Source organism: Canis lupus, chromosome 1 (genome assembly GCF_048164855.1).
Source record: "Canis lupus baileyi chromosome 1, mCanLup2.hap1, whole genome shotgun sequence".
Lineage (NCBI taxonomy): Eukaryota > Metazoa > Chordata > Mammalia > Carnivora > Canidae > Canis > Canis lupus.
Window position 1 is genome coordinate 58,081,133 of NC_132838.1, and position 26,444 is coordinate 58,107,576.

Sequence of the window (26,444 nt, forward strand, 5' to 3'; positions counted from 1 at the left end):
CTTATACATATTTAGTCATGCCTTCTATGTCTAACAAGCAAGAAGCAGATCAAATTCACATATTCATGGATATGAAAGGGTGGCTATTTGTAAAAATGAGAAAGTATTTGATTAATTTGTTTTTAGGCTGGTCTGGAATTTTCAAACTTTCATTTTTCTCATAATACTATTTTGGCTGGAAATGTAATGTCAGGTATCAGAAAATTATGTAAGAGTAGAAGTTGTAAAATGTAATAAATTTCAATCACCTGAGATTTTCCTACTAGGGGCTCTTGAATGCGAATGCATCTTCTTGCTGTGTTCAGTCTTCCAACTCTTCATTCATGGTCACTCATTAAGGAAGACAGCCCAAATATGAATTTATCAGGCTGTTTGCTTAGAGAGTATATAAGGAAATATATTCTCTAAGCATAAGAAATCCATAAGCTGAAAAGCAATACCAGAGTCTTGGTGACCAATGCTTTTTCAGTCTTGTTACTCTGCCCTCTTAAGCCTGCAGATCGCATCTCATGGTCCAAGATGGTGGCTTTACTTCTGCATAACAGCCAGAAAGAAGGAGAATAGAAGTAGGAGCAGGGCAAACTCCTTTCTTTTCAGTGCCACACTAGAAGATCCACTTACCACTTCCATGTTCAATTGTTCACATGTTTATTCTTCACCGTCTTCTAACCCAAGTTTTGAGGGTTCTGCAGTTAACTATTTTCTACTTGAACTGTCTGGAAGTCTTATGTTGCTAATAATGGCAGTAAGGGCCTATCTGAAGATTTGGCTTACAGACAGCTCAAGAGCTATGGAGACTCTAATATGAGAGGTAAATTTTGGAAAAAAACCCTGTGAGTTATTGTGCTGATCAAGACGTTAAGAATATTTGTGGACAACATTACTCATTCAACACTTGCTGAATACTAATTTTGGGGTTCACTTTGTACAAATGCACCCATAACAATTATGCTTGGACCGTGCTCTTGAGATCCTCACAGCCTGGGATGACCACCTTCTGATTTCAGCCTGCCAATTAAGGCTATGGTGTGAGGTGTTTTTTTCCCTTACCTTTGCATTTTAGCAATAAAGTATTTTACTGTGTGTATCTCTGTGATCAGTGTAAGATGATAACTAGATGAACCAGTCTGTCACTGGATTCTAAATGCTCTCCCACCCCCAGATCAGTTTGTTTTGACCAGTGGGAATGTTTCTGTTTGAGTAATGATTTGAACTTTGCTAAAACAACCTGTAAAAAGTTGACTACTTATGTAATGGTGGATTGTTGGTTTGTCATAGAATTACAGATTCTTTTTTTGTGTGTTCTGTTTACTTATTTTTATTTCCTTATTTTAAAATAGTGTTTAGATATTGGCTTTATGATAGAAAAAAATCCCACTTTATTCCAAAGGTAGCAAGAAATTATTTAAAAGAGTAAGCAATTATTTAACTTATACTCAGTTGAATTTAAGAGCCCCAAAAGTTAACAGAAAAGTGAAAAGTACAATGGTCTTTCCCTTGTTATTTGTTTGTTTGTTTTACATGATGGCAAAGATGTAGTTTTGGCATCAAGGAATTCAGAACTTCATTTCTTATGTTAAATAGCATTTTTAAAATTCTGGAATAATTGTTGAAAGCTATGTAACTGTAGTAAAAGTCATAACTCTTATGAAACAATATTCCTTTCATTGTTTTATTGGCACAACAGTACTGGGATTTCTGTTTTGTGTGATCACACTCAAGAATCTGGAAGCTCTCCTACAGCTTTGCTCTCATGTCAATATGAGAAGCTGTTTTCATATCAACAGAGCAATGAGTCAGTAAAATAACAAACAGAATACTCATTTCTTAACACTTTCATGTACATCAAGGTATTTCACCCTTAACAATTTTATGAGATGTTATCACCATATTATAGGTGAATACATTTGGGTTAAGCAATAAGCTAGGATCAATATCTTGGGTTTGTTTGTTTTTATTGTTGTTGTTTAACATTCAATCCATGTCAGGCTAAGACTGTGGAAGATTTGCTTAGCAAGATAGGGGAATTTAACTTAATTCTGAAAGTGATAGGAATTCATTAAATTTTTTCTGAATACGAGAATGATAGTATTGAAACTACCCTGAGTAAGATCAATCTGTGGTGATGTATTGTGTGCATTAGAAGGGGAATTCTAGGGTAGTAACTAGTTTGGACTGTTTCAACAACAGAGATGTGGAGTCATGACAGCCTAAACTGGGGTGATGATAGCAGTGGTAGTAGAGAGGAAAGGGCAGCCAAGAACGTTGATCCAAAGGAGAACTGATTGCTCACTGCATAATGATGAAAACACTAAATATAAACTCCTTGAGAGGAGAGAACTTGTCTGTCCTTTATCATTGTATATGCCCTGTGCATAGAATTATACCTGGCACATAGTAGGCACTTATAAATGTTAGTGGAATAAATTAAACTAAAAACATGTGAATGCAATGAAGTGTAATAGGTGCTGTGACAGTGGCAGAAAGAAAGTCCTGGTAGAAGGGAAAACACTTGATTGTGTCTGGTGGATTAGCTAGAATGTTCTAGGAGGACAGAGGTGGAAAGGACATCAAGGCCAAGAGGAGAGGCAGACTCTGAGGCATGGAGTAGCATGGTATGGGTACAGACGATCACCAGCGGGTGACCATTTTTCAAGGGTAACATACCAGCTAGGAAGGGGCAGCCATTGTTCCTGGGCATGGAGAGTCTGGGCATCAAGATAAGAAATTTTGACTTATTAGAGGTTTTAGGACAACTGAGTAACATGAAGAGGTTTTTACTCTAGGAATACATGAGGTAGAAATGAATGGAAGGCTTGTAAGAACTCTGTGTTTGAAATAAAATGAGAGATCAGAGTCAAAGTAGGAAGCTGTTGTAAATATCTACGAAAGAGATTATGAAGGCCTAGGTTAAGGAAGTGATGACAGGGATAGAGGTCTTGGCAAGGTTTTGAGAAAATTCAAAAGTTAGAAAACAAAAGACAGGTGATGAATTAAAGGTATAGAAAGGTGAAGCAAATGGTGGGGTCAGAGATGAATAAGATGATCTGCAGGGTTCTGATGAATCCAAAGGTGGTATAATATGCTGAGAAATGGAAAACAGGAGGAGGGGCCAGGAAAAGGAAGTAATGGATCAAATGTTAAACATGTTGACTTCGACAAGTCAAAGTACAAGGGACAAGAATGTGAGTTGATTAGAGTGACCAGAGACATGGTTTGGGGGAGTTATCTGGGCCAAAGTTAAGGTATGGAGATGGATGGTATTGTAGCAAGAAAGTGGATAGAGAGAAAAGGGATTTAGATTGAGGATGGCACTCTGGGGATTACCCATATTTGAGAGTCAAATGGACGAAGACATATGCTCAGGATGCCAGAATAGAACCAAAAGAGTCTTTGCATCAGATTGAAGAGTTTTGAATAATTGGAAGCTTTAGAATATCATGTAGGGAATGAAGAAGGAGAATTTCAGGGAGGAGGAATTACACCACAAATGCCCATCAGATTCAAGGGAGATGAAGGCTTAAGAATCACCATTGAATCTGATAGATAAAAAGCCACAGACAGCTGTTCTTTGAACTACTTTGGCAGAGTGGTACAACTAGAAGCCAGATTTCAGTGGGCTCAGTGGGTCCAAGTCAATAATGACACTATTCCTTCAAACATTCAGTTGTGGAGAAGAGGAAGAAAGAGAGTTGTAGTTAAAGAGGTTGTCAAGACTGGAGACAATGTTATTTTGTATGTTTATCTGTTTTATAAGGATGGGCAGCAGTGTGAATATGGCATTCAAATCCTTATTAGCAGCTCTGACCTGGTCCCCTGGGCTCAGAGTCTTATATCCATACGATTGCTTGATACATCTTGAAATTACTCCAGGCACCTCAAATTCAATATTCCATCTCCTACTCTAAACCAGTCTTCTTCCCATATTGCATATCTCCTCCAATAAACCAGATAAGAAGGTCATACCTCACCCTTCACCAACCACATGAAGTAAAGTACCACTTCCTATATAGCTTAGATACCTATTCATATTCTTTTCTCTTTTCCCTCGTGTAGATCCGAATCCTCTCCCAATTAGACTCCATCCTCTATCCTGTTTCAGAGTGATCTTCCTAAAATGAGACTTTGAACCTGTCATCTTGATGACCTTCAACTCACAAGATAAAGATCTAAGCTTCCTATGAAAAAACTCCAGTCTGTGGTATTCCTTCATGACCTAACCCCTACATACAAAACAGGACTCCTCTCTAGTAATACCAAATGGCTGTACTCCCCCGAGTGTACCTTCTTGACCCTTTCTTCTGCTGCTCCTTGCTTTCCCCCTTTATCTGGAACAGTTTTCTGTACTTTCTTTGATTAGCTGACTCTTATTAATCTTTCGAGACTTTACCTAAGTGTCATAGTTAGCTTTCTTTGAAGCTCTCTCATCATCTCCCAGGGTGACTAAGTGCTGCTTCACTATACTGTTACAGTGCCTTATGCACATGGCAATCAGAATTCTCCACACTGAAGTGAAAATGTTGATATGTGACCCTCTCTCCTGGATTTTGAACTCCTAGAGGTCAGAAATGATGCCTTGATCCTTCTTGTACCTTTGTATTTAGCATACGACCTGGCACATGGTAACTGCTAAAATGCTTGTTCAACTAAACTGAGCAATGAAGGCGGAAAGGTAAAGATGCTTTGGAAGAGAAGGAGAACCCATATGAAGAAGTTTGAGAAGAGGAGACAGAGGATATTACAAGGATGATGTAACATGGGCTAATATTGAATAAAAACATGGCTAACAGGAAGGAGGTAAAGATGGACGCAGAAGGAGGAACCAAGGCAGTTTCAGGTTGAGGGCTCTATTTTCTCTGTTAAACAGGTGGTTAGACAGAGGGAGCATTGGTGAACATGGTGGCAGTGAAGAAAAACAAACTATATATTCACTGGAAAATAAATGTACATTTTAAATACAAAGATCCTAGAAACATTTTATTCTCGAACATGCCATCTCTTCAGGACTCCTTCATATACTTGAAATTCTTTTTCGAGGCAAAATTTTAGGTACACTTATCGCATTTTCTCTGCATATGTGTGCAAATGCTTGTGCCTGAAGATCCTTGCTTTCCTGCCAGGCTGCAGACTTGCCACTAGAGCTGGGATTGGTCGTTGTGATACTGCTGTTAGTGGAGTCCAGTGAAACATGACTAATGGCAAGGCTGCTTGCAGTGTGGGAAGAGTAACTGTAAATCATCTTGAGAAAGGCAGATTTTGTGTTAGCCTCTTGCTTACAAAGAATAATATAGCATTTGGGGAAGAATGTGCAACACAGGATCCCATAGTTAGAAATTAAAATAACAATAATCTCCACAGCTGGCAAATATTTACCAAATGTGGTAGCATAGATGGGGATGAATGTGATCCAAGCTATGAAATAAATGAGCATGCCAAATGTTATGAATTTGGCTTCGTTGTAATGCTCAGGTAATTTCCTGCCTTTGAATGCAAATATGAAGCAAATGAAGGCCAGGATGGCAATATAACCCAGCATGGTGCCAAATGCAAGGACGGATCCCTCCTCACATTCCAGGATAATGACTCTGGGCAAGGAGACATTCTCTTCCACAGCAGGTGCTGCAAAGATTAGCCAGATTGTGCAAATGACAACCTGGATACCTGTGCAAGTGAAGATGATGGGGATCGGTTTATAGAGGCACTTCAAGAAGTTCTGCAACTTGGGATCGAAGCTGAAGGCTAGCAGAATTTTCAGGGACTTCATCAAAATGCAGGAGATGCAGAGAGTGAAGCTCACACCAAATACAGTCTGCCTGGTTTTACATGTGAAGTCTTGTGGTTCTCCAATGAAGAAGCCTGTGCTGGCGAAGTTGAGGACATGACAGAGAAGGATCACGTAGCAGACCAGCAATCCCCCAGATGATTTTACAATGGGTGTGTTCAGGTTTCTTGTAAATATTATGCCAATGGCCAGAACAAGGATGATTCCTAGTAGGGAGAGGGCCAGGAGCAGTATAGCCAAGGAATCATTCCAGTTGAGATATTCCACTTCCTTTTCAAAGCACCTTGTGCTCCTGACAGGGGCCCAGTGAGTTTCATTGTTGCATAAGAGGCAGTGATCCATATCTAAAAGACAGAGGAGATTCAGTTACATTGCAAACATTTAAGCTAGAGTTAATTTTCACATTGGTTATTCATTCACACAGAATCCAAAAGAAGGCAAGAGAGAAAGTGTGAAGGTGAGGGAAGAAAAAGGGGAAGAGAAAGGAAAAAAGACCAGCTGGGCTGCAAGTCTTTAGGAAATCAATACTCAAGATAGCTGGGCTGTGAGTCTTTAGGAAATCAATACTCAAGATAGACACTAGCCTCTTATGAATTTGCTATTATAGGTGGCAGTTCAGGGACTCTGTTAAGAAGGGCTTTGGAGTCAAAATGCATCTCAAGTTCCTTCCTCTATTACTTACGATTCTCATAATCTTGAATAAGTAATTTGAACTTTCTGATCCAAATCTTAAAAAAATTCATAAAGACCCTGCCTCACTGGGGTGCTGCATTCACGCCAATAAATATAAAATGCTTTGCACGGAGCATTACACATCTTAGACGCTCAATGTAGTGAAAACTACACTAATAAATAAATAAATACGACAGCAGTTCTTTAAGAGCAGAGAAAATATAGCCAAGTTGCTCTAAAAGCTCTCTAAAAGTGAGATAACACAAGATTGTAACCAATGACAGTGAATGAAGAATTAGTTATTTATTTATTTTTTTTCTAGGAGGTCATAAAATTGAGCTTCTCACACAGGCAGTGACAAGCTGGGAAGTGATTTCAGCTGATTCATGATGAGCTGATATTAGAGTGGAGTCTCTGGGAGTGTGATTGCCTCTGCTCTCCATTCTTAACCCCCTAAAGTTGGGGTCTCGCCTACTACCAAAAGCCCCTCCCCGGGCATCCATCTGAGAACACTCCACAGTGCCCATTCTGTTTTATAAGGGGGCCCGCGTTCTCTTCTTTGTTAATCTCAAAGACAGGTTGTGTTTCTGTGTATAAACTTCTTCATTACCTCTCCAGCCTCTTCCTCTTTCCAAAACCTGTGTCCCTATAAATACCCATTCTTCTCTGTGGTCCCCTAACTGTTGCTGCAAGTGTGTGCCACCTTCTTCACCTGTTTGGAGAATGTTTCATGGCCTTTTCGATGTACCTGGGCTGTGTGCTGGAGACATAGGGAACAACAAGAGATGCTGTCCTTTCGGATCATCCTAAATCCTTGTGTTTCCTCCAGGGGAAAAGCGGTCATCTACACTTGTTCTTTCCCGGGTTATCAAAGGGCAACCCCAATTGTATTTTGAAAACTCGTGCACGTCTTTATGGGAAACAGACGCTACATACTCTATTATCCACTTGGCAGACAGTTGCTAGACATCGTATTACCTGGAAAATCCCCTCCCTGCCTGTTATCTAATTATTCACACAGCAGAGCCCATCTCTTGGGTTGGAACAAGTAGCATTTTTGTGAGATAGTGATAGAACGTGAGTGTTGGAATGTTAACATTGTCATTTATTCCCCTTGGAGCCAATGAGAAAAAAGAGTAAGCATTTGAGAACTGGTCCAGCTCTGGAGTTCTCAGCAGTTAGAGATGAATGGGGATGCATCTATAATGAACAATAAGCCAGGGAGGGAACAAGAGGCTTTAAAGTAGGCTTAACTCCAAAGAAAGCGCTGATAGCTCCTTTTAAGACCCTGAAGGCTGCTGGGCTCCTTCTTGTTCTCTAATTTGTGTATTTTGCTTAGATATCATGAACTGTTAAAGACAGATTTGTCAAACAAGCAGTTAGCATCTCATCTATGTCAATAGTTCACCCCTTCCTCTCACAGATGATTCTTTTTAGGCTTTACCGTTGCCTCTTGGTAGGAATAATGAGATCTCCAGGGTATGCACACCTCTGGGTCTCTATCATGCTCTGTTTAGCTAACTCAGCATTTATTTATTCATACGTACTATGCCCCAGTTACAAGGCAGGCATGTCTCTGTGGGGGACAGATGGACAAAAATGGATAGAATTCACATTGTTTTGAGAGATGCGAGAGAGGAAGTCCAGTTGAGGGGGTGACATCTCTCCTTGGAAGTGAAGTTACTTTTATATCTCTATTATGTATTAGTTATGCATCTGCTGATATAAAAGAGCAAATTCCAATGTAAAATGAAATTTCACTGGAATTTATTTTAGCAGGTGCATGAAATCCTTAAGTGAAAAACAAAACTAAACAAAACAAAATAGGATTCTTGTAAAAAAAAAAAATCAGCCTAAGAGAAATGGTTCAGGTCTATCACAGTATGTGCTGTGGTGACTATAGTTACCTGTCTGGTTACTGTAGTGATTTTCAGGACAGTCCACACATTCATAGCAGCAGATATGTTGACTTCTTGTAGTTTTTTTCATTTGCCCAGGACTGCATTCCTTGGAGCATTTAGATCGAATTTGCTGCCAAGTGAAAGAAATCTCAAATAGATTTTTTTAAAAAAAAGATTTATCCTAAGTAACCTTGACTTAATGTAAAGATATATTTACTAAATAGTAAACATTGGTCTCTTTAAAAAAAATAGCACCATAGAATTGTTTTGTCATCTGGAGGAATGCGAACAAGTTTAAAAAACAGAAACTATTTCAGATAGTGATACTGCCTTAGGAAGAAGGAGTTTTTGTCCCATTAATAGCTTCTGTAAGCAAATAAGGGAAATGAGCTCTTTCAGAAAGTCCCTAGCAGAGGGACAAATGTATAGTGATGACACTAAAAGAGGGGACAATGGCTTGGAAATGTACAATCTTGTGCTATATAAAGACTTTAACTATATTGGAAAATAGAAACTTAATGGGCTTTTGTATTCTTCAGAAGAAGGTTAGTAATCATGCTGTCCAAGGACTCTGGCCAGTCTGACCTTCAAAAACAAAACAGTGGAGGGGCACCCGGATGGCTCAGTTTGTTGAACATCTGACAAATGATTTCGGCCCAGGTCATGATCTCAGGGTCATGAGATCAAGCCTGGAGTCTGGCTCCTCACTCGGCAGGGAGCCTGCTTGAGATATTGTCTCTCCCTCTGCCCCTCCTTCCACTCTCACACACAATAAATGAATAAATAAATAAATAAATAAATAAATAAATAAATAAATAAATATTTTTTAAAAAACAATGGAGATTTTGAATTTAAAACCATTAAAGTATTAGTGAAAAAGGCAACCCTAGCTATATAAATAGAATTTTAATAATCCTGAGAATTTAGGTTATAATTGTGCACACCACAGTGTGAATCATATATAGCATCCTATTTTTATGAAGGCTTTTTTCAATTTACATAATAATTCTTTGCACTTCAGTTGTGCTTTTTTTCCATTCATAGTCCCTTTCTCATGGCATATCTTGCAAACTATATCTGTTAACATCTCCCTCTTACATTCTGAAGACCAAAGCAAAATGGGTAAAATAGGGTTTCTTCAGATTATCTTAATAGCCATTCCTGAGCCAGGAACACAATCCAAGGACTAAGCTAACTGGCCTTTACTCTGGGAGATGAAAATATCTGGCTGAGAGAGAGAAGTAGCTGAGATTTGGTAGCCCTGTGTCCACAAGCAGTGGCTTTCTTCCTCTCAACACAGTTATTCCTCATCTGGGTTTTCAGCAGGCAGGACGTCATTAGGGGATAAAAGGGAAACCTTCTCTCCTCTTCACATAAGAGACAGCAAAGACATTCTAAAGTCTGGTATTAATAACTTTGGAATATCAAAAGATATAGGATTATCTGAGGTTTTATACTATGGATTTTGATGATTTACCAGAAATGCTGATACCCCAACTAGCCTACATATTGACAAACAGTTCCTGAAATCTGACTTAATTGGTCTCCTACTACCTCCTTGAAATATTTATGGGTTTTGCCATCAGAAAAGAAGACATGTCCATCTTTTTTATGGTGATCAGCCCTTTCCACTTAGTCACCAAAAACCCCTCTCACTTACTTATCATCCTATCACCTCCCTCTCACCGTCTCCCCTACGAATTCTGAAGATAGTCTTGGTAAGGATTAAAAACAGTGGTTCTTGCAGGAATTTTAGTAGAGAATCCCCTCTGTATTCAGTACAAAAAATGAGTCACCACATAGTAAACTATGTAAAGTAAAGATTGAGTTAAATTATGGTGTTTAGCAGAGTTCTGGGTTCACAATATTGTTGTGAGAGTGGAGGTGATAATGAAAATGATAAAGAAAGTTTGAGAACACAGAAAGATGGCTACCTTTCTATCTTTCAAGGAAAAAGTATCTTGCCTTCCTGAAACTTTGACAGGGAAAATTAGAATAAAAGTAGTGACTTGAAGCTTTGATTCTTTCATTCAGCACACTTTTTGAGTGTCTATTATATGTCATGCACTGTTGTAATTATTGGGGCCACAGCAGGGGACAAAACACAAAAATCCATGCTAGCATAGACCTTCATTCTAGCTCACAAGGCTGACAATAAGCAAGTTAAGAATAAGCAAAGGGTACAGAATGCTAGATGGTGATAAGTGTTAAGAAGAGAAATAAAAAGAGAAGGATATATAAGAAGTATTAGGTTGGCATTGCAATTGTAAATAAAGTGACTGGGGGAGACTGCCCTGACATGGCGACATTTTAGGAAAGATGGAAAAGAAGCAGTTCTCTTCTGATGTTTTCAGTTTTGTTAGTGACATAAGAAGCAAGGTCAATGGAATGTGAAGATGGGAAAGATGTGTGGGAGTCGGAGGAGAGAAGAAAAATTATGGAATAGCTATCCAGGAAGGTGGGTGAATTAATGGAGTAGGATAATAGTCTGATTGTCCAACAGCATTAAGGGCCATTGGAGGTGAGAGATCATGAATTTGAAGTGAAAACTGTCAACAAGGTGTTTTTGTTTTTGTTTTGCCAAGTTCAGCTACATGAGGGCTCTATTGATTAGGTAGAGAGTTGAATTTAATCAGGATCATGCTTTGGTCGAATGTGTATGATGAAGACAGCATGAACAGGGAGTGATATATAAGTTGATCATAGAATTTAAGGAGGGAAATTGGGAACAGTAAACAGGAAGTGAGGTTATTGGAGGTTCTGGTGGGATCAAGGACTTTTGCAACTGAGGTACTAATTTGATTTGAATGCTATAAAGCAGGCCTACCACAAAATTACCTTAAGATTTCTGAACTCATTTTTTGTTTCTTGGTCTGTGATGATGAAGACATCATTCCTCAGATCATATTGTGCCATCTTGGTGATAGTCATGTGGCCGCCAATCTCCTTCCAGAGCACAACATCATATCCAGTATTCATATCCCCATGGGCATCAAAATGAAATGAATTCCCTTCATCAGTGAATGTCACATTTTTTAATACATCAAGTAACTATAAAATATAAAAATGGAAATAAAAACTAATGGAAATATGTATCTATTATCCCAAGTATAACACTGCCTTACATAGAATATCACTTAAAAGGTAAAAAAAAAAAGAAAAGGACATTCTGGACATTCTGGATCAGCGAGTGTGGTAATTAGTTGAGAAGGTTCGTAACTATCTGGCAACAATTTAAGAATTCTAGTCTGATTTCTGCCAAAGTCTTGCTCTGTAAACTTGAGAAATCAAGTTAATATTTGCAGAGGACAGCTTCTCTCGCTTATAAAATTGAAATCTGGGCATCTTCTTTTTCCATGATGTAGAATTTCAGGGTGAGTCCTCTGGGGGCAGTTGCCTGGGCTCTAATCTTGGTTCTGTATCTCATTAGTGATGTGGTATTGACCCAATTGCTTCCTAGGCCTCAGCTTCCCCATCTGTAAAATGAAATAAATGGAACCTTCATTATAGGATTATTATAAGGATTAGATGTAATTAAGCATATAAAGAGTTTAGCCCAGCGTTGGGCACAGATTAAGATTAGTAAAAGATAAATATCTGTTAACACTGTTAATTAGCTAATAGAGGTATTGTGCAAATAAATAAAAATACTTTGAGTCTATCAATTAATGATGCCACCTGACATTCATATATTACTTGCTAATACTCAGAAGTGTGCTATCCTTCTATGCCACAACAACTCAGTGAAACAAGCTGAGCAGGGATCATTTTCTTTTGTTAGATGAACGTCACCAGCCAAGGGGTGAAGGGCCTTATCCGGACCCACACATTTTGGCATTCAGTTCTTTCCATTGCATCTAACATTATATTAATTCAATAGCTTCTTATTTTTTCCTTCTGACTCAAAAGCAGTCATCAGTGTGTCATCTGGAGCTATAGAAGGCAGCAACATTCCTTTTTTCCTTCTAGTCACAGTTGGATCCTTGGCCAAGCCTGGAGTGGGTAATCCAAGCCAGAGGTTGCTCCCCATCTGCAAAATGAGGGCTAAAGGGACAGAGGTACAAATGTGGGAAACAGTCCCTGGCAACAGCACCCTGTTCTCGGGGTGTCTCCCCACCAGACAAGGTTAGCTGATGGGTGGAAGGTACTGCCAGCGCCTGCCCCCTACATCCGTACCTTGTTACTAATTTGGGGGGAAGTATGGCTCTTATTATCTCCAGTCATTTTCACATCTGTTTCAGTGATTGTATGGTAAAGTGACCTCTAAATTCTATTTCCAATGTAATTCATAAAATGATTTTTTTTTTAGTTTGAGAGGAAAGAAATGCACTGAAAAATTACTGGTCTTGTTACCCAATTTGTACAGTAAGAACTTGTATGCAATGCAATTAGGACAGGGAATGTTTTACTGACACAGAAGGCAGCTGTGTTGAGTTTGTGCTTTGGAGGAAGAATCATAGATTGGGAGGAAGGGACCCCGGCTCCACCATTAACCGGATATATAATCACAGCTAAGTAAATACCCTCTCTGAACACACTCGGTCTACTCTTCTAAGTCCATGAGATTATGAGGCTTCTGCAGTATGCAAAATCTGTGGAATGAAGCAGAAATTATTCTATTTGAATAGAGCTCTTCTTATTTTATTCCTTTGCAGTTAACCTTTTATGAATGTTTCTTTTCTTCCATTTTTTAAAATAGAATGTAAGAAAATCAATTTATATTTTAGGGTAAATATATTAGTTATGACAGATCAGTGATCAAATGTCACTTTAGTAAAATCTCTAAGCAATGTCTATTGATTTTATTATATGTCCCCACAGATTTCTTAGTTCTTTTAATGAACGTAAATGGATTAGTATTACTTTAAAGAAGCAGGACATCAGATCTAACAGGGTGGAATTAACCAGCAAAAGCTTTTTCCAGCACTTGCCTGGAAGAAAAACTGTGAAGGGAACGAAAATTTAAAAAAGGAAGTAAGGACCTATGTTTCCACCTCTACCTGTGTATTGATTTTTCTTTAGCAATTCACACTCACGAACCCCAGAAAACTCAGCTCTTTAGGGAGCATTTCCTTTCCTACTCTTGTGTTTGGACTATAATTTCCGTCTGTTTTTTTCCCTGTATTTAATGAGGCTTTCAAGGGTAAAGCTTTGACACATACATGTTCTGTAAATAGTGATAACATTGTATGATGCACATAAACTAGCCTAACTGTATGCTTGTCATCACAGCAGAGGGGGTGCAGGCAAACAAAACAGTGCATTCATGACCTGGTAAGTAAGATAGAGCATTTACTCCAGGTTAAGGTGAGTTTCAAACATTGGTGCTCTGATTATGAGGCTATTAAAGGCTTTTTCTGCCAATTTTTTTTCATGGAGACTCTGAAAGTCACTGTAAATTGACGCTACAAATCGTAAACAGTGGGATTTGCATTTCCATGTTACAGAATTCTCCCTTTGTAGGGCAGGGAACTGTTTTTGAGAACGCAAGGCCAGGAGGCCACACCACTCAAGCTGTTGTGGTTAATGTTGTTTTCCTTTTCCCTGTCTACCCTGATGTCCAGGACATTTCCCTAAGTAAGCTGTGCTGGTGAGGAAATTCGAGTCACAGAGGATGCGGCGGCCTTGCATCTCTGGTGCCCAACCCATGTCCTTTTTCTTCCATGAAGTTTTCCATGCTGTGGTGGAAAGCATCCTGGACTAAGGCTGGAACAGTTTCATCACTAACTGTGGGTGACTGTGGGCTGGACGCGTATTGTGGGGGTCCCCTCCATGTCTAAACAGCTGCAAATCTTGGTCACTAGTAACATTTTCCTCTTGCCACTACTTTAGGATAGAGTGTAAGGAGCATGCACATGTGGACCTACCAGAATATTATAGAGGTTAGAAGTCAATGCCTACTATAGTAGCCTTTCAAAATTAGTTATTGTGGTGCCTAGGTGGCTCAGTAGGTTCAGCGTCTGCCTTCGGCTCAGGTCATGATCCCAGGGCCCTGGGATTGAGCCCTGAGTAGGGCTCTCTGCTCAGCAGAATCTGTTCTCTCTCTCTCCTTCTGTCCCTCCCTCTTGCTCATGTTCTCTCTTGCTCACTATCTCTCTCACTCTCAAAGGAATAAATGAATGAAATCTTTTAAAAAATTATTAGTTACTATTCTGCTTATCACTTCAAAATCACTATCTCCTCAGCATGTGTCTCTTCTGACTTCTGGACCAATATGTAACTGCCATTACTACATTTGAATGTCTCTGAAGCTCTTCGAATTCAACATTTCCAATAGTGAATGCCTCTTCTCCCCACCAGACCTCTATTTATCTCTGTTTCTACCCCAACAAATGGTACCAATTGTCCAAATGTGGACTCACTTGCAACATCTTTGCTTTTCTTTGTCTGTTGTCCTTTACACCCAATCTATCTCCAGATGCTCTTCATTCTTCTTCTTTAAAATCCACATATGTGCATCTCCATCCTCACTGTCACACAGAATACTTGTAGTACTTGTACCTGTAGTATAAGCCATCATTATTTTATGCCTGGATTACCTAATTGGTCCTTCTACCTCTAGGCTTGTGTCCCTCTAACCAGTGCACATCACAGTGGAAATGAAATGCTATTTCTGCATTGGAAAGAGGAATCACGTGGAAAGAGGATCACGACACTTTCCTGTGTAAAAATATCTTTAACTGGTTCCCCTTTGCTCTATCAAGTCCAAACCTATAAACATAGTTTGCAGACTTTCTATTGAAAGGATGTCCCTATACCAGCAGTATCAGCATCACCTGAGAGATTGTTAGAAGGGCAGACTTTCAGGTATCCCCCCTCACCCGTGACTGAATTAGCATATACATGATAATAAGATTCCCAGATAATTCAACTGCACATCAAAATTTGAGATGCTCTGATTGATTGAGCCCTCATGATGGCTCCTTCACTAATCTCTTTACTTTCATTTACCCGTAGTTGCCATAAAACACTGAAATCTGTGGCACTATTTTCTTATCCATGAAGATGCCATGTTTTCTCTCCCTTCTCAAAGTATTTCTTTTTTTAAAAATTTTTATTTACTTATTTATTTATGATAGTCACACGCAGAGAGAGAGAGGCAGAGACACAGGCTGAGGGAGAAGCAGGCTCCATGCACCAGGACCCCAACGTGGGACTCGATCCCGGGTCTCCAGGATCACACCCTGGGCCAAAGGCAGGCGCTAAACTGCTGCGCCACCCAGGGATCCCTCAAAGTATTTCTTTTCTAACTCCTACCCACCCATCATATTCCCCAGAGATGTCATGACCTCTGGGGAATGTTCTCTGAACCAGTACTGGATTGGTTGCCTCAGTTATGTGCTTCTCTGCCATTTTGTGTCTCTATGAAACAGAGCAATGCATTAATCCTCATTGTAATCAGCTCCTTAATTGTTTGATTGTATATAAACACCAGTAGACAGATGACTCCTTTAGGATGAGAATTGTCTTGTTTCCCATAATTTTTCCAACACTCAACTCAGTGCTTGGAACACTGAGACATCGGATAAGTATCTGCTAAATAGATGTATGAATTGGAAGTTTGACCATTAGACATTGGGTCATCCCATATGCATCACTTACTACTTTGCACATATCATCATGAGTAATGGAAAACAAAGCCCCCCCCCCCATATCACTGGTCACAACAAGGAGGTGGTATCCTCATGCACATCTGGCTAACATTAAAAATCTGTTGAAGTAAGATAATTCTGATTGTACCATTCCTGAAGACTGCTCACAGATGTCACCAAATGGGAAGCCAAAGTAAGCGATATCTCCAAATATTGGGAAAAACTTCTTTAAAGTTATTTGAATGTAAAATTATTTAAAAAGTAATATTCAAATACAAATGAATTTTACCAGGGGTCAAAATAATCTTTAGGAAAGTATCTTTGATTAGTGACCCTAAATGTTGCTGGTCTTTTAAATTTAAAGTGTATGGAGATTTCTTCATAAGAAGACAATTGTCTGCATTATTTGTCCTACTCAATCTGGCACAGATGTGGTTCACTCACATTGTGATCAAAGGAGCAAGTCACTCACATATTCCTCCTTTCCAATCTGTTTCTGTTTGTTTCTAGATAACCAGGCTCCCAGGGGGAATAAAGAACAACCCCAGACTCTTAACTGTTTAAGTAAAACATTTTAGAAGACGCTGCTTAGATTATACTTTCTCAAGTCTTTTCCTCCGAATGTTTGAGATTTACTTCTGATTTAAAATACTTTCCCAGATCTTTGAGGGATAAATAGTTCTTTTGATTTGCATTTTTCTTTCCTTATGAAGCTCTTTAAGTCTCTCACCTTTAGCCTACCTGTCCCTAGGATTGTCTAATTTTTCTCTATTACTCCTTCTCAACATCTTATTCCAAAAATTTTGTGTAGTAGTTTCATTGTTGTGGATCACTTAATGTATAGTTTTTACCAATCCCTCATTACAATTTTATATTACAAAGAGTGTGCTTTCAAACAGATGTCTTAAAATAGCTAGGCATATATGTACAGATTTTTAAAAGATAATTTTAATAAAAAAAATCCTAATCTCTAGTCTTAACTCTTCATAAGGTTTTCTGCCTTGCATTTACAAGATCAAAACTAGTTTTAAAATGAGCAATTTAAAAAACCTTATGACCATCACATGATCCACCCAAATATAAGCTGATGACCTCAGACCTTGGAGCTTGTATTTGTGAGTGTTTAAAGTAAAAATGACAAAAATAGAAATAGCCTGTCCTGGATACTCACATATATGGTACGAATTGAGTCTTATTTCCTTTTGCCGCCTTCTCCTTTACACATTTGTAATAATTATATTTTTGGAACATAATTCTGCATCAAGACAGACAAGCTTATCTTTGAATACACACTATTGAGAAATCTAGTTTTAATGAGTAAAATTTACCATCATATAAAGCAACAATTTGCATGTAAATGTCTTGTTTAAAGGCATATAAAAAACGTAGTGGAAAATTTTCACTAAAAGGGGTCACATTAAGCTTGAATTTGAGTTTCTTCAAACTAATAGAAATGAAGAAAGGAAAAGACTTCTTTAACCCACAATTAGTGGCTCATGTCAACCTGAGATACCATACAAATTATGATTCATCTAACCAACATTAATTTGAGGAAGACTGGAGTCCTAGGGAGACTGTCCTAAGAGTTGTAGCTGAAGGCTTTGAAAACTATTAACCACCAGAGATAGCATGAAAAATTAAGGACATGGAGGCAGAAGACCCAGACTAGAGTCCTATTTCTTGTACTTTCTAATGTTAGTTTCCTTATAGATAATATTTAATAATAATAAAAGGGCCATTAAACATCCATGGTCTTGTGTCAAAAGCACTAAAAGAGATAATTCATATGAAGCACTGAAAAACTGTAAGATTGGATACAAATCCATAAACTCACAGAAAATAATACTATAAACTGAATATTCTTGGAAAATAAAAAGAAACACCAATTTAGAGGGTCAATGTAGTAGTGAAGGCAAAATAAGAACTCTAGTATCCTCAAGAGCAAAGAGCTAGTGATAGAAATGCAGGGTATTCAAACACTGAAGGTATCTACTTACAAAAAGAATATGATAAGGAGTAGCTAATATAAATATTTGCAAATTAAAGCAAGGAAAGAAGTGACTGTAGGGGAATTCTCTTGGATGTGTGAGTTAGTACCTCCCATGGTTGAAAGGCGTTGGGGTTCTGACAGTCTCGAGCTTGGCAGAGATCCCGAATGGCATAACCAAGGGCAAGAACTGCGAGCTGGATACTGTGAACAGGTCCCGGCTCGGTGTAATCCCACAGGAAATCATTTCTCAGGGAGAAGTTCCTTTCTATATCCTTGTTAGCCGTGTAGGCCAAAGTCCCCCGAGAGCGGCTGGAAATGCACTGACTCAAATCACTGTCCTTGACATGTGCACAGGCAGACAAGAGCATGGCATATTCATTTAGGGGCTTGTTATTATCTCTGGGAAACATATGCAGGTTTTGAAGAAAGGAGTGGAAAGAAGACATATTCCCTCTTCTAAAGGTAAACCCCACAACTTTGCCAATCCTTTTAACATTAGGGATGGTGGTGATCTTGGTGGCCATGGACCAGTTATCACTGGCAATCCAGATCTTATTTATATTCCTTTCTATAGCTTTAGTGAAGAGATTGAAAACATGGAATTGCCTCAGAAATACCACAATGACATTAACCTGGGCTTCTGCGATGATTTTCTCAAGGGTCTCATTGATCCTGATTTCAATGGTATCATCTGAGAGGAAGGCTGGGAGAACCTCCTTGAAAGCTATGCACACATTATTTGCTGCGGTCTGAACTGCAAAAGTGTTGAGGGCCAGTCGTCCGTAGTCATCATCTGTGGCTATGATGCCAATCCAGTTCCATCCAGATTTCTGAATCAGGTGGGCCATTGCTTTAGTTTGATAGAAGTCACTGGGCACAGTCCGTAAAAATGAAGGAAAGCGAATTTTGTCACTTAGGATTTCTGCAGTTGATTCATAACTCACCTGGAGATTGATAGAATCTCTTAGTTATGGTATTGATGTACTTTGGGGGGGCTGTTCACACTCTCTTTTCTGTGATCTTCTGTACAATCTTTTCCTAAATTCTCTGGTCCTTTACATTCTTCCCTTTCAATGAACTTCTACTTTATAAATAGCTTAAATCATGACAGTACCCGGTGACTGTTTAGAGTCATTGCTCCACAATCATTTCATATTGTGTTCAGTACAGTTCTCTGAAAGTTCAGGCTCTACCTTATATTTCCAGCTACATTTCTGTATCCAATTATACCTATCTTATATCTCATGCCAACACGAATAGGCGAATATTATTTAAATGCATCAATACAGGAAAAATGCAGCTGGTTGAATAAGCAAAATGCATTTTGGGACACCCAGCATGTTCAACATTTTGTCTAATTGACAACTTTGGTAATTTTTATTGTAGGTAGGATAAATTATCCAGCCAAATAATTATCTAGTCTAGGGGGTCAGCACACTTTTTTTTTTCTGTAAAGGGAGAGATAAAATATTTTAAGCTTTTTTGGTCACATACAGTCTCCATTGTGTGTATGTGTGTGTGTGTGTGTATTTTATATTTTTTGTTACAATCCTTAAAACAAGTAAAGACCATTCTTACTTGGTAGCTTAATAGCTTGGGAGCCACATTTGATCAACATGCTATAGTTTTCTGGCCCCTGCTCTACCCAAACAAGCATCAGCATTTTGGGAGACCCACCTAACATGTATGCAAAGTTTGGCTTGATGTACAGCTCTGGTGATTTTATTCTAGGGGGAATTATTATTAGCTGCAATTCCAATGTGTTTCTGACTCAGAATATATATATTATATATATATGTATATATATATATACACACACATATATATATATTTTTACTATTTACAGCAGCCACCTGGTATGGTGGAAAGACAACAGGCTTTGGAGTCTGACAAACAGTCAGAATCTTGACTTCAATAAATTTGGGAAAATTAATATTTCTTTACCTATGAAATGATAGGATTCCCATGAAGATTCAAGGAGAACATTCAGATGGATATTGGCCCATGGTTGACATTGACTAAACCTTAGTTCCCTGACATTGCTGTGCAGATTTCCATTTTGTACCTAGCATCCCTGTGCTCATCTACATTTGACACCTGAGCTTCAGTAAAATCAGTGTCCCCTGTGGAGAGTCCCCTTTCCTTTTGTGTTGTCTATCATGGAAATTACATTTTTACATGACATAATCATTGTTAAAAATAGTCTACTTTTCTTACTCATCACCTAACTAGCATTATACGTACTCTAGAAAACTTGAGCCAAAGCTTTATCTCTGAGTTATTTGGGGGGATAATTCTTTTGTCACTTTGGATATAAACTTTTTTTTTTTTATCAACCTCACTAGGCTATATAATGGAACTCTCAGAGTTCTTCATGGGTGTATGCTCTTATTTACTCTAACTCCAGAAAGTTATGTATTTTAAATTCTTATGCACATTTATTATATATATATTTTCCATCTGTTCACTTCTATCAAATGGCTATTTCTTGATAACATGACTATTAACTCTTTCTCCTTTCTAACTTTTGGCTTCTAATCTCCCTGGAGCCTAGAAATAGTGGCTTAGTGAATCACAGAGTAATGTGATGGGAAGGTAAGTAGACTCAAAATGCAAACCGAGGGGACGTGCTAGACTCTTGAGTAGAGTGTGCAGGACCTCAGTGAAAGGCTCTTTATGTTGGTTTTGGTCTTTCAGAGGCCTTTTTGCTTACTTCCTGATTATATATTGGCTTGCATTACAAGGAGACATGTAGTACTATAGTCTCTGCTCAATGCTTCCCATCATACTCAGAAGAAAATGCAAATCGTATCACAGCTTAAAAGATACTGAATGACCAGCCCTTGCTTATCTCTGGAAATGCACTGCTTATTGCACTTCTTTCTATATACCTGACCTAGCTATATTGACCTTTTGCTATTCTTTGGACATTTCAACTTTGTACTTACTGTTTTCTCAGCATAGATACTGTCCTCTCCTCTCCTCCCTGTCTTTGCTTGGCTGTCCCTTCCCATTCGACCTGCATGTCCTCTTATCTCCTGATCTCTCTTCCGTTTTCTTCATAGCACCCAACTGATGTTATTTCAGAAACAAGGGATTTGAGGCCCTCAGAGATTTGTCTTATCTGAATCCCAGTGAAAACCATCAGAAACTGGATCTGACATGACAGATTGAGGGGCGACTATACTCTGTCCATTATACTATCCAGAGTAGGGCACCATGCCCTCTTTGACTGAAGAGAAAGAAAGAATAAAATAAAAGCAACTCCCTAATCTTCTAATAATAAAGAATATGCTCAAAACCAACATCTAGGGTAAGACAAAACCTACCTGTGGCATGAGCTGTAAATTCAGCATCCTGGAGACAGCCATTGTTATTTCTGAGTAGCCAGCACCTATTACAGCCTTAACTCTTGGCATGTAGCTGGAATAATCACACTTAAACTCCACAATTTCTCTGGAGCAGTTGCGCTTAGAGAGAAACCTCAGAGTGGCTGCCATCGCCACTGTGACTTCGGTACAGGTGTCATAGATTTCATACCCCAGTTTGACTCCGGATAATAGTGTTGAATTGTTGATCATCTCAATGCTATGAATCATGGCAAGAGTTTGAAGAAAAATTGATATTTCAAAGCTGTTGAGAAACAATTTTTTAAAAATCAGAACATAACTCTTCTATAGACATTATGGTAACTCATTTTATTCACATTTCTGCCTTACAATAGACCATTTCTGGACCAGTAAAGCTGGTCTAAACTTTATTTATTTAAAAATAGTTCTTGATGGAAACCTTTCTAAAAAGTATACAGGGTCTCAAATGGAGTCTGTGGAACAGAATTTAACTTTTTCTTAATTAATTTTGGGATCATTTGAATACTCAGTTTAGTATTCTGCAGTATGAAGATGTGTCTGATTTTTAGTCCTTCTTCTAGTTAGATGTCACCATTTTATTGTTATCCAAGTATCTATTCCTTAGACTCACTAGCCTGTGTTTTATGTGTTTTTTTTTTAATTATACACTATTGTGGTTGGAAACCAGATTAATAAGACTCTTAAGAATTGGGCAGTCCGGGTGGCTCAGCGGTTTAGTGTTGCCTTCAGCCCAGGGTATGATCCTGGAGACCTGGGATCGAGTCCCACGTTGGGCTCCCTGTGTGGAGCCTGCTTCTCCCTCTGCCTGTGTCTCTGCCTCTCTCTCTCTCTCTCTGTGTGTGTGTCTCTCATGAATAATAATAATAAAAAATCTTTAAAAGAAAAAGACTCTTAAGAATTACATATAAAACAGACTGTATGTATAAACACAATAGTTTTCTTCTAGATGAAATGCACTATTTTAGTTATGAAACATAGCTATTTCCTCTTTAAGTGGGTTTTCCCAGTTGACCTCTTGATTTGTGATTACTTCAGGGCATTGAGTTGCTTGATTACTGATTTACAATTAAGTTTATTGTCACCTACCACTGCATATGTGCAGTTACAAACAGTACCTAATATATAGTAAAGATTAGTAAGCATTCAAATGTTTTTTAAATGAATAGAGGACATTATTATTATTATTGTTTTAAATTCCAGTACAACTACCATGCAATGTTATATTAGTTTCTGGCATACAATATAGAGATTCAAAAATTCTGTATATTACTCAGTCTCAATATAAGAAGTATACTCTTAATCGTCTTTGCCTATTTCCCCCAACCCCCTACCTACCTTCCCTCTGTTAGCCATCGGTTTGTTCTCTGCGGTGAAGAGACTGCTTTTTGGTTTGTTTCTTTATTTTTCTTTTGTTCATTTTGTATCTTAAATGGGTGAAACCATATGGTATTTGTCTTTCTCTGATTAATTTCGGTTAGCATTATATTCCCTAGACTTATCCATGTTGTTGTAAATGACAAGATTTCATTCTTTTTTTATGGCTGAATAATAGTCTATAATGCTCCATCATAGAGGAGAATATCATTGTTCAGGGTATTGATATTTTTAAGTTTCCTTTTAGTTCATTGAGTTACGATAAATTAAAGTATTTGAATAATATTTGTCATTGGAGACTATTTTTTATTTTTTATTTTTTTAAGATTTTATTTCCAGGATCACGCCCTGGGCGGAAGGCAGGCACTAAACCCTGAGCCATCCCGGGTGCCCTATTGGAGACTATCTAAAAGTGAAGTTTGGCAAATCAGCATTAAGTTTTTAATTTAAAGAAAGAAACAAAGAGGAGAGAAAAGTTTAAGTAATGAACTATAACCAAAATAATGAATTAAATGACATTTAAAATGTATAATATCTTCAGGGTCCCCACATGTTAGCTCCATGAGAGTCTAAACCTCTTTGCTGTATTCCTTCAGTATCCCAGTGTCTAGAATAGGGCTTAGTTAATGTAGGCACTTAGTAAATAGTTGTTTGATGCTGAGTGAATACTGTTTCTGTCCCGGAGTGGCAATACGGTGAAAGGATGTTCAATTCAGAGATTTTTTTTCAGAAAAAATTTGCTTATTAGATCAATGATTTTTTTTTTTTTGTATTTTCCATCCTTAATTGTTGGCTTAAAATTGTGGGCCTCAAATCTGCAGTCATTCTTTGGGTACCAATTTAATGCTCTGAAATTTTTAATGAATTATCCTGAGGCATTTGCTCATATTCCTGATAATCAACATTTAAGAAGACAGTAGCTTAAAGTGTTCAACTTCTAGAGAGAATGCCAGGAAGGAATCTTAGTGGGATATGCAACCACATTTTATCTGACAGTTGGTAAACACTTTTTGATAAAGAAAAAAAGGGGGGAGGAAAGAGAATGTTACATTTACATACAAAAACATCAAGATAGAAAGCAGGATTTCAGAGTGGAAGGAAGCATGGCAGTCACATTGCCATAGCAACAGAAGCTGATGCTGCCTGTGTCCTTAGAAGTGATCCGGGCCCTTCTTTTACAAAAGAGAAAATTGGAAACTGGAACTCAAAGAGTTTAAGTGATGTGCCTAAGTCTATGAAATTAGTTTGTTCCCAGACAGAAATTACAATTCAAGTATCTTGCTCTCCTTAAAAAAAAATACAAAAAAATCCATTTGTAACATCCTCTGCCTAGCTTTACTCTTCAATTATACACTGTGCCATGTGTCTTTTCTATCATCAAACTTTCAGGGGAAAGTGTTCATAAAAGAAGAAGGAACAATTTAAGTTGAAGTAAGGTCTAACTTTATTATGAAAGAATTAGATTATTTCAAGAATGAAATGAATGCAGTACTGACCAAAATGCTAGTGTAGAGAGAAATTTTAAATGTAGCCTATTTTAAACAAAACACTAAATAATAGATTGACATTTATTTATTTATTTTTAAAGATTGTATTTATTTATTCATGAGAGACACAGAGAGAGAGAGAGAGAGAGAGAGAGAGAGAGAGAGGCAGACACACAGGCAAAGGGAGAAGCAGGCTCCATGCAAGGAGCCCGATGTGGGACTCAATCCCGGGACTCCAGGACCACGCCCTGGGCCGAAGGCAGGCGCTAAACCTCTGAGCCACCCAGGGATCCCCTAGATTGATTATTTATTTATTTATTTATTTATTTATTTATTTATTTATGATTTTATTTATTTATTCATTCATGAAAGACACACAGAGGAGAGGCAGAGACACAGGGCAAAGGGGAGAAGCAGGCTCCACGCCGGGAGCCTGATATAGGACTCGATCCCGGGTCTCCAGGATCTCATCCTGGGCCAAAGACAGGCGCCAAACCGCTGCGCCACCCAGGGATCCCTAGATTAATATTTAAAACAATATGCAGGGGATCCCTGGGTGGCGCAGCGGTTTGGCGCCTGCCTTTGGCCCGGGGCGTGATCCTGGAGACCCGGGATTGAATCCCACGTCGGGCTCCCGGTGCATGGAGCCTGCTTCTCCCTCTGCCTATGTCTTTGCCTCTCTCTCTCTATGACTATCATAAATAAATAAAAATTAAAAAAAATAAAATAAATAAGACAATATGCATATTGTGGATGATAGAAACATGAATAATGAATAGTATAAATAGATAATATAATATAAATTGATGCACATTAATGTTAATATGTAATAAATATATATAATATAAATATAAATGTGTTAAGCATGTTGGTAGTGGACAGGCTATAGTTCCTCTTAACTGGTTTCCTCAAGTGACTTCAAGGTTTGTTTGTTTGTTTTAGGCAAAATTCAAATAAATATATTAATGGAAATCATTCATTGCCTCTGCACTTGGAGATTGATTATACATACAGTGCTGATATATTTCTCTTTTCAGGAATGATTGCAAGACTATATGCAACTTAAAAATATATGAGTTTAAGTTTTATAAAAATAATTTAAATGTTAATACAAGTGAACGTTTACATGCCTTAGTTTCATAATATACTCTGGAAATCTAAAAGTGTTCTTTGAGACTTTACTCACCCAACACACTTCTGGATTTCTGGTCGTCTGGGATAGTCTTCTGAGGGCAGCATTTTCTCATGAATGGCAAATAAACCTCCAATCATGATATGTCCTGGAGAAGTGGCAGCCACAAAGTCATCAGGAGTCTGGCAAGGCTGGGAAGTAACAAGAGTACTCCCAAAGCAGGTAATCGGTATAATCAATAGTGCCATGCTTCTATCTCATTTGCTCAGTTCATGTGAGTTCTTAGGGATCATTAAGCTCACAGAGTGCCAACAACATGGTTTCTATTTCACCTGTAAACACCATGTAAGGTATAGGGCAGTGTCAAAGGCCGGAAGCATTCAGTTTTCAGATGCTTGATGATAGTCAAAACAGTTCTTCACCAATAAGAACATATCAGACTCTAACATTCCATTGTTGGAGATGTATCCTAGCAGTCATGCTAGGAAAAAAGTTATAGAATTAGAAACACTGATCCTCCCTGGGATAGTACTCTTTTGCCTCACTGATATGCCAAGGACTTTGGGTCATGTTGGCTTTTCTTTTGAAGTAGAATACAAGAATTTCCAAGAGGGTGCAGTTTGGGAAAGGCTTCCCATATCAGGAGTGGACATTTATGCATTTCCAAAGATCTTGCATTCAAGGCCCAAAATCTAAAGTGTAGTTTATAAACGGTTGAGAAAAATAGCACTCTGCTTTTGTTTCTCCAGAAAAGCTCTTTTTAAAAAAATGAAATTGGGCAGCCCGGGTGGCTCAGTGGTTTAGTGCCGCCTTCAGCCCAGGGCGTGATCCTGGAAACCCGGGATCGAGACCCAAGTAGGGCTCCCTGCATGGAGCCTGCTTCTCCCTCTGCCTGTGTCTCTGCCTCTCTTTCTCTCTCTCTCTCTCTCTCTCTCTCTGTGTGTGTGTGTCTCTCATAAATAAATAAAATCTTTAAAAAAATGAAATTCAATTAAGTTTAGGTATTTATCCCTCTCAGTTTACATGTATTAGAAATAAGTAGTTTTGGTGGTAATGGGCAAGCCTAAAATTGAGATGAAATTTACCTGAGCTAGTGTTTGGCTTTGAACAAGAAAGGTCTGTCATAGATCATTGACATTGCCA

General features: G+C 38.3%; 1 protein-coding gene across 1 annotated transcript; it reads right to left on the bottom strand.

Annotated features, from left to right (window-relative positions):
- Window positions 1-1,407: 1,407 nt before the first annotated feature.
- On the bottom strand, window positions 1,408-25,598 carry GPRC6A (G protein-coupled receptor class C group 6 member A). The gene is made up of 6 exons (XM_072831580.1): window positions 25,356-25,598; window positions 21,267-21,570; window positions 18,045-18,881; window positions 11,194-11,406; window positions 8,362-8,485; window positions 1,408-6,126 (listed from the first exon to the last, which is right to left on the bottom strand). The coding sequence occupies exons 1-6, from the start codon at window positions 25,547-25,549 to the stop codon at window positions 5,012-5,014; spliced, it is 2,787 nt and encodes a 928-aa protein (XP_072687681.1). The 5' UTR covers window positions 25,550-25,598; the 3' UTR covers window positions 1,408-5,011.
- Window positions 25,599-26,444: the final 846 nt, after the last annotated feature.